This window comes from Passer montanus, unplaced genomic scaffold, assembly GCF_014805655.1.
Source record: "Passer montanus isolate IOZ18808 unplaced genomic scaffold, ASM1480565v1 scaffold37, whole genome shotgun sequence".
NCBI lineage: Eukaryota > Metazoa > Chordata > Aves > Passeriformes > Passeridae > Passer > Passer montanus.
In genome coordinates, this window is record NW_024368485.1 from 4,993,554 (window position 1) to 5,009,154 (window position 15,601).

Here is a 15,601-nt window from a genome sequence, read left to right on the forward strand (position 1 = left end):
CTGCTTTCTGCTCCTCCCAGCCAGCTCCCAAGAGTGCTCTGCCCCCGCCCCTTCCCAAGGGGCCTGAAGCTGGTTCCAGATGCAGAAAGTCAGGCTGACTGTACAGGTTCTGCCACAGCAACATTAAAGTCATTTTGCTCCTTTATCATCATCCACCACACAGACAATGCCCCAGCACTGCAGTAGCTGCTTTGCTGGGACAGCTCCACAACACAGCTTCTCAGAAATCAGTGTACAATAAAGGCAGATAAACCTTGGAAAACCACTTAGATTGGGGTGGAAGGTCCATTTCTGGGAAGTCACCAGAAATAGCAACATCTGAGTTTCTGTTCAGGGACTTGGACATTGACCTACCTAATTTTATTAACACCATTCATATGTAACAATCATGTATCAGTCAACTGTCACAGTAAGAAGTGACATCTGAATTCTTACTAAGAAATAATAAGACACAGCCCTGAAAGGGGAGGAAAAGATTGCCAAGGAAATCTTTCTTCAATCTTTCCCAACTTTTTTCAGTTTTTCAATCTTACATGATGAAAGACAGAGACAACTACAGAGCAGCATACCAGTCATTTCTTTCTTCTTTAATACTTTAACTTAGAATAAAAAAAAAGTATTTTTTTCTGTACAGTCCCACTTCTCTCCCCAGTGCTTTGTTTTTTCTTTCAGGAGGTTCACGGCCCACCTGCCACCAGGTGGGAAGTTGATTTTCTTATTAGTCCTGCATACAAATTGTTGAACATCAGAAGGACCCTGTTTGATTTTCAAAGTCTGTACCTCACAGCAGAAAAACGAGTCATACTCATGAGCCCCTGGGAAATGTTTTGAAGTCTAAAAGAGATCAGTGAACTCACTGATGCAACATAATTAATAGAAGGATTAAGACACTCCTAATGAGAGTGTTTTAAGGAAAGATTTATCACATCAATTGTTCATTCCAAAAAAAGTATTTTAATTTTAATGTTTTAATTATGTATTTTAAAAGTCAGTGCTAACAAACCCAGGTGGTAAGAGGAGATGTTTCAGCCACGTTCTGCTCAGATATTGTAGCAGGTCTGAACATTTTGAGAGTGATGAATTAATCTAAACCAGCATCCATCATGTTAAAGGTGATACTTCCAAGTCTTTATGTCTTGCTCAACATTCTTGTACACTGACAAGCCAGTAAACTTTGGCCAAATGTACAGGATAATCCTTTCTGCCACAAAAGAGTTGTTCAGCTCTTACTTCTCATATTCACAGTTTTATTTTGAGTGGATAACTCAAAAAGAATAACCTTTAGCACTGGAATATCTTCTCAGTCTACAGAATTCCATGTTCTTGTATTCTCATCTCACCCTTGCTACAGAAGATGAGGGCATTGCTTGTTCCTGGTTTTACTTTAAAGTTTTGAATCAATTTGAAGGCTTTGAAGTTCTACATCACCTTTAAGCATAAATAGTGTCTATTTTATAAATATGATTCACTACCATCCACCTGCAGGTTCTTGTGAGGACATGTAGAGGCTCTAGCAAAGGTCACTTGTATTTTCACCAACTATCACACCTTTTTCCTGAAAGAGAGAAAACACTTTGAAACCAACTCATTATATCAAGGTATGAGATTCAAAAATGTTCCTTAAAAACGAAATTTCTTCAGTGAATTTTCCCTTCTTTTTGTGCTGTCAATCATTCCTAGAGGGCTGTCACAGATTGCCTTGATTTCCCACTGGTGCACTGTGCATTTGCCAATCTCACTGTGTAACTGCTCCCGATTTTTTAACATCAGAGACATGCCTGTTCTAGCAGCTTTCTAAGAACAAGAAAAAACACACAAATTTTGGGAAAAGTTGAGCCATGAGTCTTCTGACAGTCAAATACATGCTGGAAAACTACTTCTAAGGAAGAGCTTTGGCCATTTCATTAATTGAAATCTTCTCCACTGTTAATCAAGAAAGCAGCTTATTTTTTCTTCTCTTCCAATACCCTCTTTGGGGTTTTTTCTTTAAAAGGTACAGAAAAAGGATGTTGGAGATGAATTTGTTTTGGACAGAGGAGCCTGTCCAGACTGCCTGAGACCATCAAGACCATTTGAACCAATTTTACAATACCAAATTTCCTACAGCTACAGCGTGTGAAGGGCCAGTAGTTAACTCCCAACAAACTCCAAGCATCCTGCCCAGCACTGAGGGTAAGTGCTCAGGACAAACCCAGAGTGGCACAATTCTTTACCAAGAGCAGCCCTGAGCCAGCTGAAGCTGCCCTGCTGGCCTCACCTGTCACTGGGATGAGGTGGATGTCTGTGCCCCTCCCAGGACAATGCTGTTTTTGTCTGTCAGGGTTTTCAGGCTGCTGCTGGCTGGGGACTGCAGAATTTTCCGTGAAAGCCTCATTCTGCCATCAGTGGGATCACGGCCAAAGTATTTCACCTGGTAAGGAAACAAAGCAATTTCACACTGAGCAACTTCAAGAACTAAAAATAGCATTTTCCTTTAAAGATGGGTTTGAGTTTTTATCAGTTTGATGCTAGAAAAGCAATAAATAGGAATCCTTTAGCCTATATTGCTGTCAAATACTGTGATGCCTAGATAGCAAGAGGATGACATTAAATAAACATAACTTGAATGATCAGGCCTTGAACTAGCACAGAAAGGGAATCCAATATGGAAAAAGATTTTCTTAATAAACACTAAATAAGTAATTAAAAAAAATCAAATTTTAAAATACAAACAGTGTTTTATTAGCATTTTACAGTTAAAAAAATAATTACCTGAATTTCTTGTCCAACTTCTAATCCCAGGGCACTAGGGTGTTTAATCTAGAACAGAGTGTTTTACAGAAATAAAATTATCAGAGTTTGTTAGAAAAATCCCTTCATTCAGGGGCTCTTCATGCTACACTTCAGCCCAGTGGCTCAGCACTACCTTAGGAACAACAGGTTTCTGAATATTACATGCAAAAGGGTATTGCAGAGCCAAAGAACTTGGTGTAAAAACGACTGCAGGAGTCGCAGAGTTGATTCTTTGCAGCTTTAAGTACAGGGCAGGAAGAATTAGAACAAAAAAAGTGCTGCTAATTAACAGCTTTTAACATGGAAATGGCTGCGGAACAACAGTAAGTGTGTTACAACCATGCCAACTGGTGAAAATAAATCTAATTGCCTATTTTATACCTGTTTAAGGATGGCTTACCTTTCTTTGATCCAGCTGTGAATTATGAAGTAATACTGGGGTCATGTTTGGGTACAATTTTACCATCACTCCAGAATCTCTGCAGCAGGAAACAGCACAGTTATTCCAAAGGACATGAAGAAAAGTCCACATTTCACTCTGCATATGGTTCCCAAAGCAAGCATTGTAAACTTCTCCTAAACAAAATTTTACTCATCCCTTTTTAAAAATCTTTTATCCACCATAACATGTCCACTATTTTTTTAAACTGAAAATGGATGAGACTCTTATTTCAGTAATAGGTACCATCCAAAATGTAATCTTTACAAGACAAATATTGTGATGAAAATTGGAAAGCAAATTCATATCATCCCTTTCAAAGGATTCAAAGATGAAAAAGATTCAATGATGAAAAAGGCCTTAACCTTTATAGACATTCTAAAAACAAAACAAACAGCAAAAAATCCCAGCTTTATCAGGAAACAAAAAAATTTCACCAGAAAAAGTATCAGAAATGATGCAGGTGCCAATATCCCCAGCATAAATCTGGCACTCTTAAAAATCAATTATTATTTTACATCATAATTAGGTATCAGGAACACAGCTATATAAATAAGTTAATTTCAACTCCAAAGCACTTTTTATACCTTATTTCAGTAATCGTGGCTGTATAAATTGCCCCGAATTCCAAGTTAACTTCTTGCTGTGGAAGAAAACCAAAAACAGGAACCAGTAAGGCAGGAAGGCACAAAGAGCACGCAGAAGTCCAAGGCAGCAGGCTGTGCTTACATCATCCCTGCAGATCTCCCCAATGAACTCCCTGGCCTCGTGCATTGCCCCGGGCGTGGGGGCAAACACAGAATAGGTCTCTTCATCCAGCTGACTCACAGTCACACCTGAAAAGGGATTTGGGACAGCAGTCAGGGGCACACTGCACTGAACTCACACTCAGTGAAGACTTGATCAGAGCAGAATGGTTTTCACACTCATTAAAACCTCTCATCTTGATTTAATCTTGTTCCATTTACACATTAAACAACTGCATGTGGCCACCATCTTGCAAATACCTTGATAAACCTGAGGGCCATAAAAGAACACAAAATCATTTTTATAATCCTTTAAAGGCTGGAAAAAAAAAATCCTGAACAAATGTTGAGGGTTATGAATCAATTTCCCAGAGATTTTAATAATACTTGCATTAATAGCTGAGGGAAATGAAAATGTTTACCAGAAAGGTAAAATTCTTTGCTCTTTTAGAGTTCTGTGGGCAGACCAGACAGGCTTACAAGCAAAGGGAAATAGGATTTTTCCTCCTTTTCTCCACCCAAATCCCCTGAGAAGCATCAATTTACTTCACCACAGCATTAAGCATTTCAGGTCCAAAGCAGAGCATCCACCTGTACTCTACAGATACCAGAATTTTTTCATTTTCAGTTTGCACTGAGCATTGAAACAGCCCAAAATACAAGTCTGAACCAAAGGGAAACACGTGAGGATAAATTATCACAGGAATCAACAATGTCTCACCAGTCTGTGCTTGAAGTTTTTTCAAATTGTAAGCCCCAGGACCAACAAATCTTAATCTTTTTGATAATGGAACGTGGATAGTTTCTGAAAGAACATTTAGAAATCCTTTGAAGTGCTAAATATAACAATCTTGAAAGCTATCACACAAAAGGCACATTCCTGTAGCTTGGGTGTAATTACAGGCAAGAACTGCAATAAATGAAGACACAGAATACACTCTGAGGACTGTAAATGACCTTAAGCCACACTGATACTCTCATCTACATCAATTCTGATTTTGTGAGAGCTTCACATAACTGCACTTAAATTCTAGTAGTGTTTTCTGGTGTACACTGAAATAGGAGTGCTGCCCCACGTGGCAATAAAAATCCCCCCAAAATAACAAAAAATAACCAAACCCCTTCACAAATTATCCCCACAGGGCAAGGGCAAAAACAGATAACAATCAATCATTTAAAAAAAAGGTATTTTAAGCAGAAGTTTATTGTTAAAAAGGTAGTCATGAAAGCTATGAATTCACACAGTAACATTACCTACAACTGGTCCACTTTCTTTTCTGTTAGGTCTGGGTTTTGCCAGTGTTTGGTTCATAATCTGTAAAATCTCCCTCTTTGCAGCTAGAGGGAATAATAATAAAAAAATCAATAATTTTGTATATGATTAAAATAAATATATGAAGTTTTTGTGATGCAATAGCAAAACACTCCTTGTCAAAACCTGTCTCCTGCCTAGCTGGAGAATGTCAAGCTGAAAGTTTTCCAACTCATTAAATCCTTATTAAACCACGTAGCTTCATTTTCTCATGTGCTTCAAGAATATTTTAGCTGCACATGTCAGAATACAGATGGCAGCAAGTTTCACTGGTAAATATAGCTGAATTTATGTGAAATGAGAGGAAGTTTGCTGTTATTTTTATAACATTCTCCTGCTGAATTTAAACAAAGTCATGTAACGTGTGTTAGTCCAAATCATGCAATGGCTGAAGTTACTTTGAAGTTGGTTTGGAGCTTATTGATTAAGCCAAACCCATTTCATAAAGACAGGAGCTTGTTTTTTTCCACAACAAGAATGAAAAATGAATAGTTAATTCTTTCCTTTCATACAACTTAACTCCATTTATAATTTAATATAATGAAATGGGTGTAAATCCAAGAACAGACCTACCTGTAGCTTGCTGAATAGCTTCCACCACAATTTTTATTGGTATTCCTGGCAGCTTTAGATCAACCTGACATGAGAAGAATTAAGTGCCATCAACATGTCAGGAAAGCTCTTTTAACACTCTCTCAGAGTTTCACTTGAGGAAAATTCCATGTCACAAACCTGCAGTGCTGTTATCCCTTTATTGGTGCCTGCCATCTTGAAGTCCATATCTCCATAGTAATCTTCAATTCCCTGCCAGCACAGACAGACAAAACCAAGCTGGAGACATTTTCTCCCATTACACCAAAAGTACAGAGGAATTACTTTTGAGACTTCCAAGTTTTCTTCAGCTTTATTTTGGTGTTCAGGATTAACACTGCTCCTTTCTCTCCTTGGAAATCAAGAGCTTTTGTGGACAAGTTTCTGATCCACAGCTGTGTGGCTGCACATTTTCCTCCCCAGCCACTCTTCCAAGTGCTCATTCCCCACCCAATATCTTGTGTCTTTCAGTAAATTATTAATCTTTTTCTCCAATGGGCAAAGACAAAATTAATTGGAAGGAGAAAGCTTAAATAACTAATAACTAAGGAGAATGCTTAAATAACGAATAACACGAAAAAAAAGAAACATGACTGGACATTTCATACAAATTTTTCAAAATGAGGGAGGAATTTGCAAGATGAAACAAAAGATGCAACTAATTTTTCCAGGAGTGATGTTCCAGAATTGAGTGGGTAAAAGGTTCCAGAAGAAGGCCACAAGAGGGGTTTTTCAGCAGTTAGCAGCAACACCAGGAGTGTGAGGAGCACTCACCAGGATGTCTGTCAGCAAGCGATAATCCTCAATATTCCCTTTTCCCTCACTGCACTTGGTCACCAGGCCTATGGCTACACCTGCCACTGCATTTGACACTGGAACTCCTAGGAGTGGCAAAAAAATACATTTTTGTAGCCTTTGGTGATTTCCAGATCCTGTAGCCCATTATCACATGCAGTTTATCCTTGTAAGTGCCTTATTTTGTACCTGCATCCATTAATGCTAAACTTCCACCGCATGCAGAAGCCATTGAGGAGGACCCTGGAGTTGGAATACAGGAAAAAAATGGATTAAACACTGAAAAATGGGTCTCAATGCAAGTTAGAGTTATTTCCCTCATCCTGTGCATTAAAATGCCCCAAATACCATTTTATTAAATCAAGAAAGGCTCATTCTTCATGAACATGCTTTTTATTTAAAATATTTCAGGTAATAATTAATAAGAACATTTAAACTGAAATCTACTATTTAGCATGCCTATAAATCAAGTTGACAAAACTAAGCTTTTCAAGAACCAAATGTAGTCTCCAGCACTAGGTTAGAAACAAGAAAATCCTAAATACCATTTGATTCTAGGACTTCAGAAGTAACTCTGATTGTGAATGGGAAATCCTGGGGTATGACTGGTTTCAAAGCTCGTTCTGCCAGTGCACCTGTTTAAAAAAATCCCAAAACAACCACTAAGTGATCCATAAATAAAAGTCAGATAAAATACTGGAACTTTCAGCATGGGATTTCTCTAGTCTGGACTTACCATGTCCAAGCTCTCTTCTGTTCAGCCCAGTAACTTTGCCAATCTCATTGGTTGCATAAGGTGGAAACTATGAAGCAAAAAAATGTGTACACAGAAAATAAACCTGCTTTTCTTTTCCATTTTAAAACATACACTTAGAACAAAACATCTTTGAAGTTTTGGTGCATCTCAAATATACATTAAAAATAAAATAATCAAACCACCACATGACTTCTATCAGTCACTTGGTTTGCAAACCAGGACCAGTTTAGGTAATGTTTAGTAAATGTTTTACTTCCACAAGACAAAAGAGAATAAAGCAGTAGCAAGGTAGCTAAAAGAGAACACAAGAAGCTTCCTCCAAAGAAACTTGTCAAACAACCTAGCAGAAATGTTATTTCTGCCACAGAGATAATGGAACAAGATCTGCCTGTTGCCTGTAGGAAATCCTTTGGGCAAGCTCCAAAGGCTGAGAGAGATCCAAGATGTAAAAGCATTTATTTACTATTGCTGTGCCACGTCAGCTGAACACATTAATAGAGTTTACTAAAAATAATAGCACAGGTTAAGCCTGCTTTCAGTAAGAACCTGTTCTGAAGGAGCTCACCTAATGTTGTGGCATTAAAAAGCCTGTACAAACTGGCAATTTACAAATTCCTACTGCTCTTCAGGAAACCAGCACTTCTGCTCATATCATTCATGCATGAATTAGCATAAATACATTTTAGCAAATCTAGAGCTAATTTAGAACCTTGGAAGTGATCAACTGCACCTTTAAAAGACAGACATGAAGCCTTTTTGCCAATCATGCAGAAAGTTTTAACACGGGAGAAGTCTCACCTCATAATGCAGCATGAAGTTTTTATCTTTAATTCCACTATTAATTAAAAACAAGACCATGTCAAAACAGGAGCAACCAAACATGTTTTACACAAACAAATAATTCAAGCTAATATGGTTATGTTTATAAATGGACCCAGCCAAAACCAACAAATCAACCCAGTTGCTGATCACCCACAGTTACCAAAATTAGAGAATATTACAAACTCTTCCAGGGTAACAAAGATTTAACTACAGTAAAGCTGAGACATTAAAATGTAAAAGCTCCCACACTGGGATGAAATCACTGGGGTGACATCACTGAAATGTGGCTCTAAAGGAACCAATTTCACTTCAGCAATGAAGTGTTCAAACACAAGGACCAGCTTGCTACATCCTAAGTTAAATTCTCCACAAATATTTTAAATATATAAACCTGGATGTAACTTATAACACTCTACAGTTTCAAATGCATTTTTCAGTCCTAAGAAAGTATTCATGTGGAAGTTCAAGGGAATTTTATCAAATGTGCTTAAATGCTCACCCTCCTGTTACTACTGCCAAAGCACCAAGACATACATACCTCACTGCTGTGGAGATAACATCTGACTTTACACTGGATTCTAGAGAGTCAAATGTAACTGTACACAGAACCTAAAATAAAAATGAGCTAAAATAAAAAATAAACCCCTCTTTAAACCCTTGCAGCCTTCACAAATGTTATGTTTATGAAGAATCAGAAAGAACGAGTCCAGCAGCCCATGAGATGCCATCAGCTACCACTTGTAGAACCTTTTTCTCTCCATCACACAAACTTACTCCTTATCTGGAAAGATCACACATTCTTACAAGCAATCCCATTTAAAAACACTAATTTAATGGTTCTCAAGTAGGAGCCAAGAGCAGTTTGCTCCCTAAGAAACATTTAAGAGACAGGGCCAGCTGCAGCCACTATGTTGTTTTGCCTGTTTCCCACATGGCCTTGCAGTGGGTGTTATTTTTAGTGGGATAAGGGGACAACACTGAGGAGTAAATCACTGTCTGCAACTGCCACCCTAAGGCAGTGCAATAAGAAGTCAGATCTGTGGCTGACAGTCTTCCAGCAAAGAGAGCTATAAAAATACAGAAGACCAAATCCTGAGTGTGATCTTAATTCAATCCGCCCAACAGCTGACACTTTTGGCAAAGAAGAGAAAAAAAATCCTCTCATTATTGCAATTTTTTGGGTAAAAACTCCCTATTTGGTTCAGGCTGCCTATGAAACTGCCTTTAAAAGATTTCTCATGAGGTGCCCAATTTAGCAGTGCCCTACACACCAATGTACTTCCCAACCTACACACCACTTCTGCTTATTTCTATTTAAATGTGAAGGAAAATTTCCTTCTTAAATGTGAAGGAAAAGGAAACCTGGCATTTAAATGAAAGGCCCAAATCTTTCAGCTTTTGATAATTCATTGAGCATTTCTGATGTTTAAGTGACACCACCTGTGTTTGACCTCTTTGAAATAAGGCTGATCCATGAAGCATTTTGAACATGTTCACTTCACATTTAATGTCTCTGAGGGAAGTCAAATCTCTCCCATCACACCTGAAGTGACAAAGAGAAATTAAGAGATCAGTTAAACCATAGTCTTGGATTAAAAGATGACAGAAATATTATCAGTAGGAGTTTGACACACCCACCTTCTATATTCATTTAGCACAAGATTTCTAAAAATGTCCTTTGAAACCACATTGAAAGATTCCATGATTTCGTAAGGCTCAGCCTCCGGAAATTTTTCTGGGTATAGAAAAGAAATTGCATCTGTAGTTAGGAAACTCATTTTATAGAACTTCTACTAAAATAACTTCTAAAGAGGATACTCTAACTCCAAGCAGTGCTTCCTCCATTGAAGCATTCTCAAAATATTAACAAAAAACAATACCTTTCAGCTGTTCTTCTGTTTCAAGCCTTATTTTGTTGATTGCCTCATCTCTCGAAATCTAGAACAAAGGATTTGCAGTCAGTTAACTCTACAGGGCAGAACAACAGAGGTTTGGGGCTCTTGGGTTTAAAGATCTGCAAAAATTTAAGGAATAAGAAACAGAACTGTCACACAGATTCAAAAATGAGGTAGGAAGGGATCTCAAGGGTTGTGTGGTCCAACCTTTCTTGGTAAAAGCAGTCTAGACAAGATAGTCCAGCACCCTCCCAGTCTGAATCCTAAAAATGTCCCACAGGCAATCCACCACTGCCCTGGGGAGATTATCCCAGTGACTGATAATTTTTCCCAAGGAGAGCACTGCTCTTGTGCCCAACCAGAACCTTTCAGGAGTAACCTGCACCTATTTCCCCTCATCCTTTCCATGTGACTCCTTGGGAAAAGGGAGTCTCCACCTCCACTTAATACAAGCAAATATTCTGGTCAGGTTAAGAACTTAGAGAAAAAAATTATTATTATTATTACAAATAGATGCAGAGAAGGAGACAAGCTTAAATTACAGTATCACTGAGGTTGGAAAAGACCCCTGAGATCATCAAGTCCAACCTATGATCACCACCTTGTCAACCAGACCATGGCACATCCAGTCTGTCCTTAAAATACCTCCAGGGACAGAGCTTACAGAGCTAAAAGCCTAAAGAACTCAATCCTCCTACAGCTTCATTGTTATATTAATTAAATAAATAATTTTATCATGATTGATTACTTACTTTATCATGGCTTGAATCTGTGAACACTGCATAGATCTTGTTAGAAGCAAGCCTTTAGGGAGAAAAGGAAGAATTTTTGAAAGCACAGCTTCAAAACCACTTCTATAATTAGGGTTTTTTTTTTGAGAACTAAATATTTGAAAATTATTTAATGAACTACCAGTCTGGTGAAAGCACCAGACTCAAACATTCCTACATCTGCATTATTTGTTCTGAACTTACTTCTTTGCAAATTCCACAATCTCTTCAGGAGCAATAAATAATTTCTGGACAGTTCTCTTGACCACACCGCGCTCCTTCACCAGCTGCTGGATGCCCTGGATGATCTGCTGGGTCTGCTTCACCCCCACTTTGATGGCATGGCAGAAGTCTTGCTGCAAGATGTTCTCAGCAGTTGCCTCCAACATAACTGGCAATGGAAAGATAAAAAATCAGTGAATTCCTGTTTTATTCTTCAGTAGCATTCTAGCATTAAACTACATAAATAGAGGGAATCTACTTAACCAAAAGTTACTTATCACTGTTGTTTGCTCCTATTATGGTATAAAAATCCACATGTGGAAGATTTCCAAGCCCTCAACAGACAACAATTAACTTTCTTACCAACTTGACTCTGTGGAGCTCCAGCAACAACTAAATTGAGAGCACTGGAGGCCATCTCTTTCCGAGTTGGATTGATAACAGTCTCTCCATCCACCAGCCCCACCCTCACTGCACCTGCAAAGAAACTCCAGAAAGTCATTTATTATTATAATAATTAAGTTCTTTAAGGCATCACTTTACTTTTAAAGTTACACAGCTAATAACACTAATTAAAGCTGCAGACTAATTTTAAGATATCAGCACGTTGAGTGGATATTAAGAACAAATCTAGAAGACAAAACTACTAATTCTGTTTTTCTTTTGAGTACTATTACTGGGCAAATAATGCCATTATTACACACAATGCTGTGAGTGTACTGAGAATTTGCTGTCATTTCAGCACATGTTTTCTAGAAAAAAAAGGCAGCTGAAAGGAAGATACTTATTCCATACTTGTTCTATGGTAGATATTTTCCAAGAAAATACTCACAATGAAATAAATCTCTTTTTGAGTTCCTTGAGGAAAAGTATTCTGAACCAGCTATTTTCCAAACAATGCTTTTCAATAAATATGTTTCTCTTAAGAGAAAATTAATTTATTGGTCTCTATAGTACACTATTTCTATATTGTATTTCCTCTCAAAATTGCATTTAGTCCAGAAAAAATAATCCCTTGAAGAGCAATAATCCTATCCATTGTAAAATTATTCCCAATGCTTGAAATTTAATGTTTAGATTCAGCTTCTACTTAAAAAAACAAAGTGCCACCTATGGTCTAAGTCTTCCATTCCATTAAAATCACCCATAATTTAAAAATATTTACTTACCAATAGGACCATTCCAGGGGATATCAGACAAGGCAAGTGCTGCAGAAGCTGAAAGGAAGACAAAAATCTGGATGAGGAAAAAGTGGATCTCATTAAATCCCACCAAAGCACCAATTTCTCACAGCCTTCTTACCTCCATTAATGGCCAGAATATCAGGATCATTGACACCATCTACTGCTAAAAGATTACAAAGGATCTGGCATAAGATAAAAGACAATGAATAATTTTGACCTACACATTTTTATTAGCTGTCAATACAAAGCTAAGGACACTAAAAAAACCCACAGATCTACACAAGTCTATGTTTCACAGGAAATTTTTTCAGGTATTTAAAATAGAAAGCTGACAACAAAGCCCCATTAATGGATAATATTGTATTACATCATATATAAAATATTTACTATTAGCATCTTTCCTCTTGTTGTACAGAGGAGATTTTAATTTTGTTCCTGTATCTTGACAACAAAATTTGGAAAATAGGATGTAACAATAAATAATTTGAGACAAGGAGATGGCAGACTAAAAAGCAACATTACACTTGTTTGTTAAGTGCAAACCCTTCCCTGATGATAATAAAAAACAGTTTTTCTTAAAACAGAGCCTGTATCATGAAATTTTCCTTGGCCACACCCAAGTTTTCCATTTTGAAGGCAGCATGACCTACCTGTGTGTCATAGAAGTAGCCTGCTGGGAAGAGTGGCCTGATGGACCGATCTGCAAGGGAAACAATGCAACTTTTGGTAAGAATTCATCAGAATTTGGGGTTCAGTAGTTAATATTCAGTTTGTCCTGCAACAACAGGAAACTGACAAAATGGGGTTTTTAAACCAAAAAAAAAAGAGAGAGAATAGTAGAGAACCCAGAAATGTATTTAGCATGACACATATAATCTTAAAAATTCAATCCTACTGATAAATAAATGACATGTCTGTTTTCTGGCAGCATTATAAATGGCTGTATTTTCAAACACTCACAAGAAAATGACAACATTTTTCAAGTGCATTGTAAAGAAAAGGTTTCAGCCTACCTATTACTCTGCTTGTAAGAATTTCTTTATCAGTGGAACCAAGCTCCCTCCTTAGGTAGTTTGTAGGAATTCTTCCTGCTGCAGCAGCTTTCTGCCGGTAGTCAACCTTCCAAAGAAAAACCAGGCATTATTAATGACAACTGATTATTTACTGCAGAGCCACAGAAACCTCACAAGGGACCATTGGGATCATCCAGTTCCAACCCCAATTATCTCCTTCCCACCTTTAACAATCACAGCCCTTTGAGCCTCACAATCCCACTGGTTTTGCACACAAGCAAACCCCAACACCTGAGCTTGGATGGTGGCAAAGCTCATAAAAGCTACTAAATTGTGGAGTTCAGCATCCTGAACTCCACTGTTTAAGGACTATGACTGCCAAGTTGAGCACTGATTAGCACAAAACTAATTCTGTCATTAGTACTCACCACTAATGGCATAAACTGAGATGGAGAGGGCTTGGTTTTGCTGACTGCTGTGACCATCACTGCTGTGTCACCTAGCTGGGTTAAGAAAAACAGGTAAAAGCTGAAGTTACCTGAAAAGAAAATAACTCCCAATGTTCTAAACGTATTCACAAACCAGTCATTCTTCAGAATTATACTCTGCAGAAAACCACCACATAAAATCTGCAGTTCATGGCCTGGTTTTGCTTTTCAAACTTTTTTTTTTTCCTATAAAATACAGCTGTCCCTTCATTAGGGATAAAATTGCAACTTGAGGCTCTATATCCCACAAGCTCTGCTGCCCAGACAATGACTTTTAAGATACAGGAATTTTGAAGCTGCACAAATTTTGACTATTTTTTGTTTTTACCTGAACAACAGCAGAGCCGTCTGCAAACTTTGCAAGTTTTCCAGAAGACAGCTCCATCTTTCTAAAGGAAAGAAACAACCTGTTACATGACTTCATAGTGAATTCATGTGCATTTTCCAGCAGTTCCTGCATTCACCTGTAGCCTCAACTGCACGGAATAAAGGCTATGCTTCACAGGAGATACAAAAATCCTCCTGAGGTGTAAAAATTGAAACTCTTTGAGCAAAAGTGACCAAATCCACCTAAATTTCAAGCACTTTAGCCTCAAGTATCCTGCTTCCTTTACTTTGTAGCACATCAGCTGTCCCTAGGAGTTACAAAGGTGAATCATCACCTGCTCCAGCTGGGGTTTAGCCAGTGGAAAACACCCCGAAGGGCAGGGGAGCTGCTTGCACATTCCCAGCACAGCTGCAGAACATTCCCTTTGTGGCAGAGAATGGACAGCAACAAGGCAATGAGGACACACTTGAGAGTGAGAATGGATGATTTATTCCAGGGCTGTGCTGGGTGCTACTGCACAAGCCCTGCACACCCTCCTGACTTTCCATGCACAGAAATCCAGAGCTGCTCCCTTCCCAAGCACAGCCCCTCCATTGTGACTAGTTAGTAATTTCTATTCAAGATCTCCCAGGTAAATTGTTCACATGCCCAGGGGAACACCTGGGCAAGGTCCTTATGAGCTGTAGGTGTGATTTTTATTGTTATCATGAACACAGCTCAGCTATAGAGTCACAGGATGCTTTGGGTGGGAAGGGACCCTGAAGATCATTGAGTTCCACCCCTCCACTATCCCGGGTTTCTCCAAGCCCCATCCAACCTGGCTTTAAACACATCCAGGGATGGGGCAGCCACAGTTTCCCTGGGCCACGTGATATTAGGGAAGATTTTCCCCCTAATATCCCATCTAAACTTACTGCCTTTCCATTTTAACCCGTTCCCCCTTGCCCTGTCACTGCACACCCTCACAAAGTCTCTGCACCTTTCCAGGCAGCTCCCTGGAAAGTCAAAAGGCCACCATTAGGTCAGCCCAAAGCTTTCTTGTCCGGGCTGAACAGTCCCAATCCTCTCAGCCTTTCCTCACCGGAGAGGCCTCCATCCCTCGGATCTGCTTGGTGCCCTGGAACATTTTGCTACGTTGGCACTGTACACAGACATCCATCAACACCTTCGTTTTCTACACCCTCAGGGCGCCTCAGCTGGCGGACTGACTCAGCGCTGACCGGGCTGATCCCACCGCTCGGGGCTCCCTTCTTGCTCATCAGGCTTGACCCGGCATCAACGAACGTCCCGACTGAGGATAACCCCGACACCTCCCTCATTTTGCACCAGTTTCCCCTCACGTTTGCCTCACTCTCCAGCCGGGACAGCCGCCCCCCCACACCCCCTCACCTGCCGCCCACCTCCACCGTCACGGCCGGCCCGGGCCCGGGCCTCGCCGCCGCGCCGCGGGCGGGCACCCAGGGCAGG

The 15,601-nt window shown here is 39.2% G+C and overlaps 1 protein-coding gene across 2 annotated transcripts; it reads right to left on the reverse strand.

Moving 5' to 3' along the window:
• Positions 1–460: 460 nt before the first annotated feature.
• PNPT1 (polyribonucleotide nucleotidyltransferase 1) lies at positions 461–15,595 on the reverse strand. Of its 2 annotated transcripts, XM_039717051.1 has the most exons (29): positions 15,524–15,595; positions 14,135–14,195; positions 13,747–13,821; positions 13,319–13,424; positions 12,956–13,005; positions 12,424–12,487; positions 12,291–12,338; positions 11,485–11,598; positions 11,104–11,290; positions 10,882–10,933; positions 10,115–10,172; positions 9,873–9,969; positions 9,675–9,777; positions 8,773–8,843; positions 8,211–8,247; positions 7,392–7,458; positions 7,201–7,290; positions 6,845–6,898; positions 6,635–6,741; positions 6,002–6,073; positions 5,843–5,906; positions 5,212–5,295; positions 4,679–4,762; positions 3,941–4,047; positions 3,799–3,854; positions 3,173–3,251; positions 2,752–2,799; positions 2,258–2,410; positions 1,399–1,555 (listed from the first exon to the last, which is right to left on the reverse strand). In XM_039717051.1, exons 2-28 carry the CDS (start codon positions 14,189–14,191, stop codon positions 2,261–2,263), a joined length of 2,181 nt encoding a protein of 726 aa, XP_039572985.1. In that variant the 5' UTR covers positions 14,192–14,195; positions 15,524–15,595; the 3' UTR covers positions 1,399–1,555; positions 2,258–2,260. The 2 variants fall into 2 exon arrangements, with proteins under 2 accessions (XP_039572986.1, XP_039572985.1); XM_039717052.1 differs by lacking the exon at positions 15,524–15,595 and having other exon boundaries at positions 461–1,555; positions 14,135–14,191.
• Between the last annotated feature and the right edge of the window lie 6 nt (positions 15,596–15,601).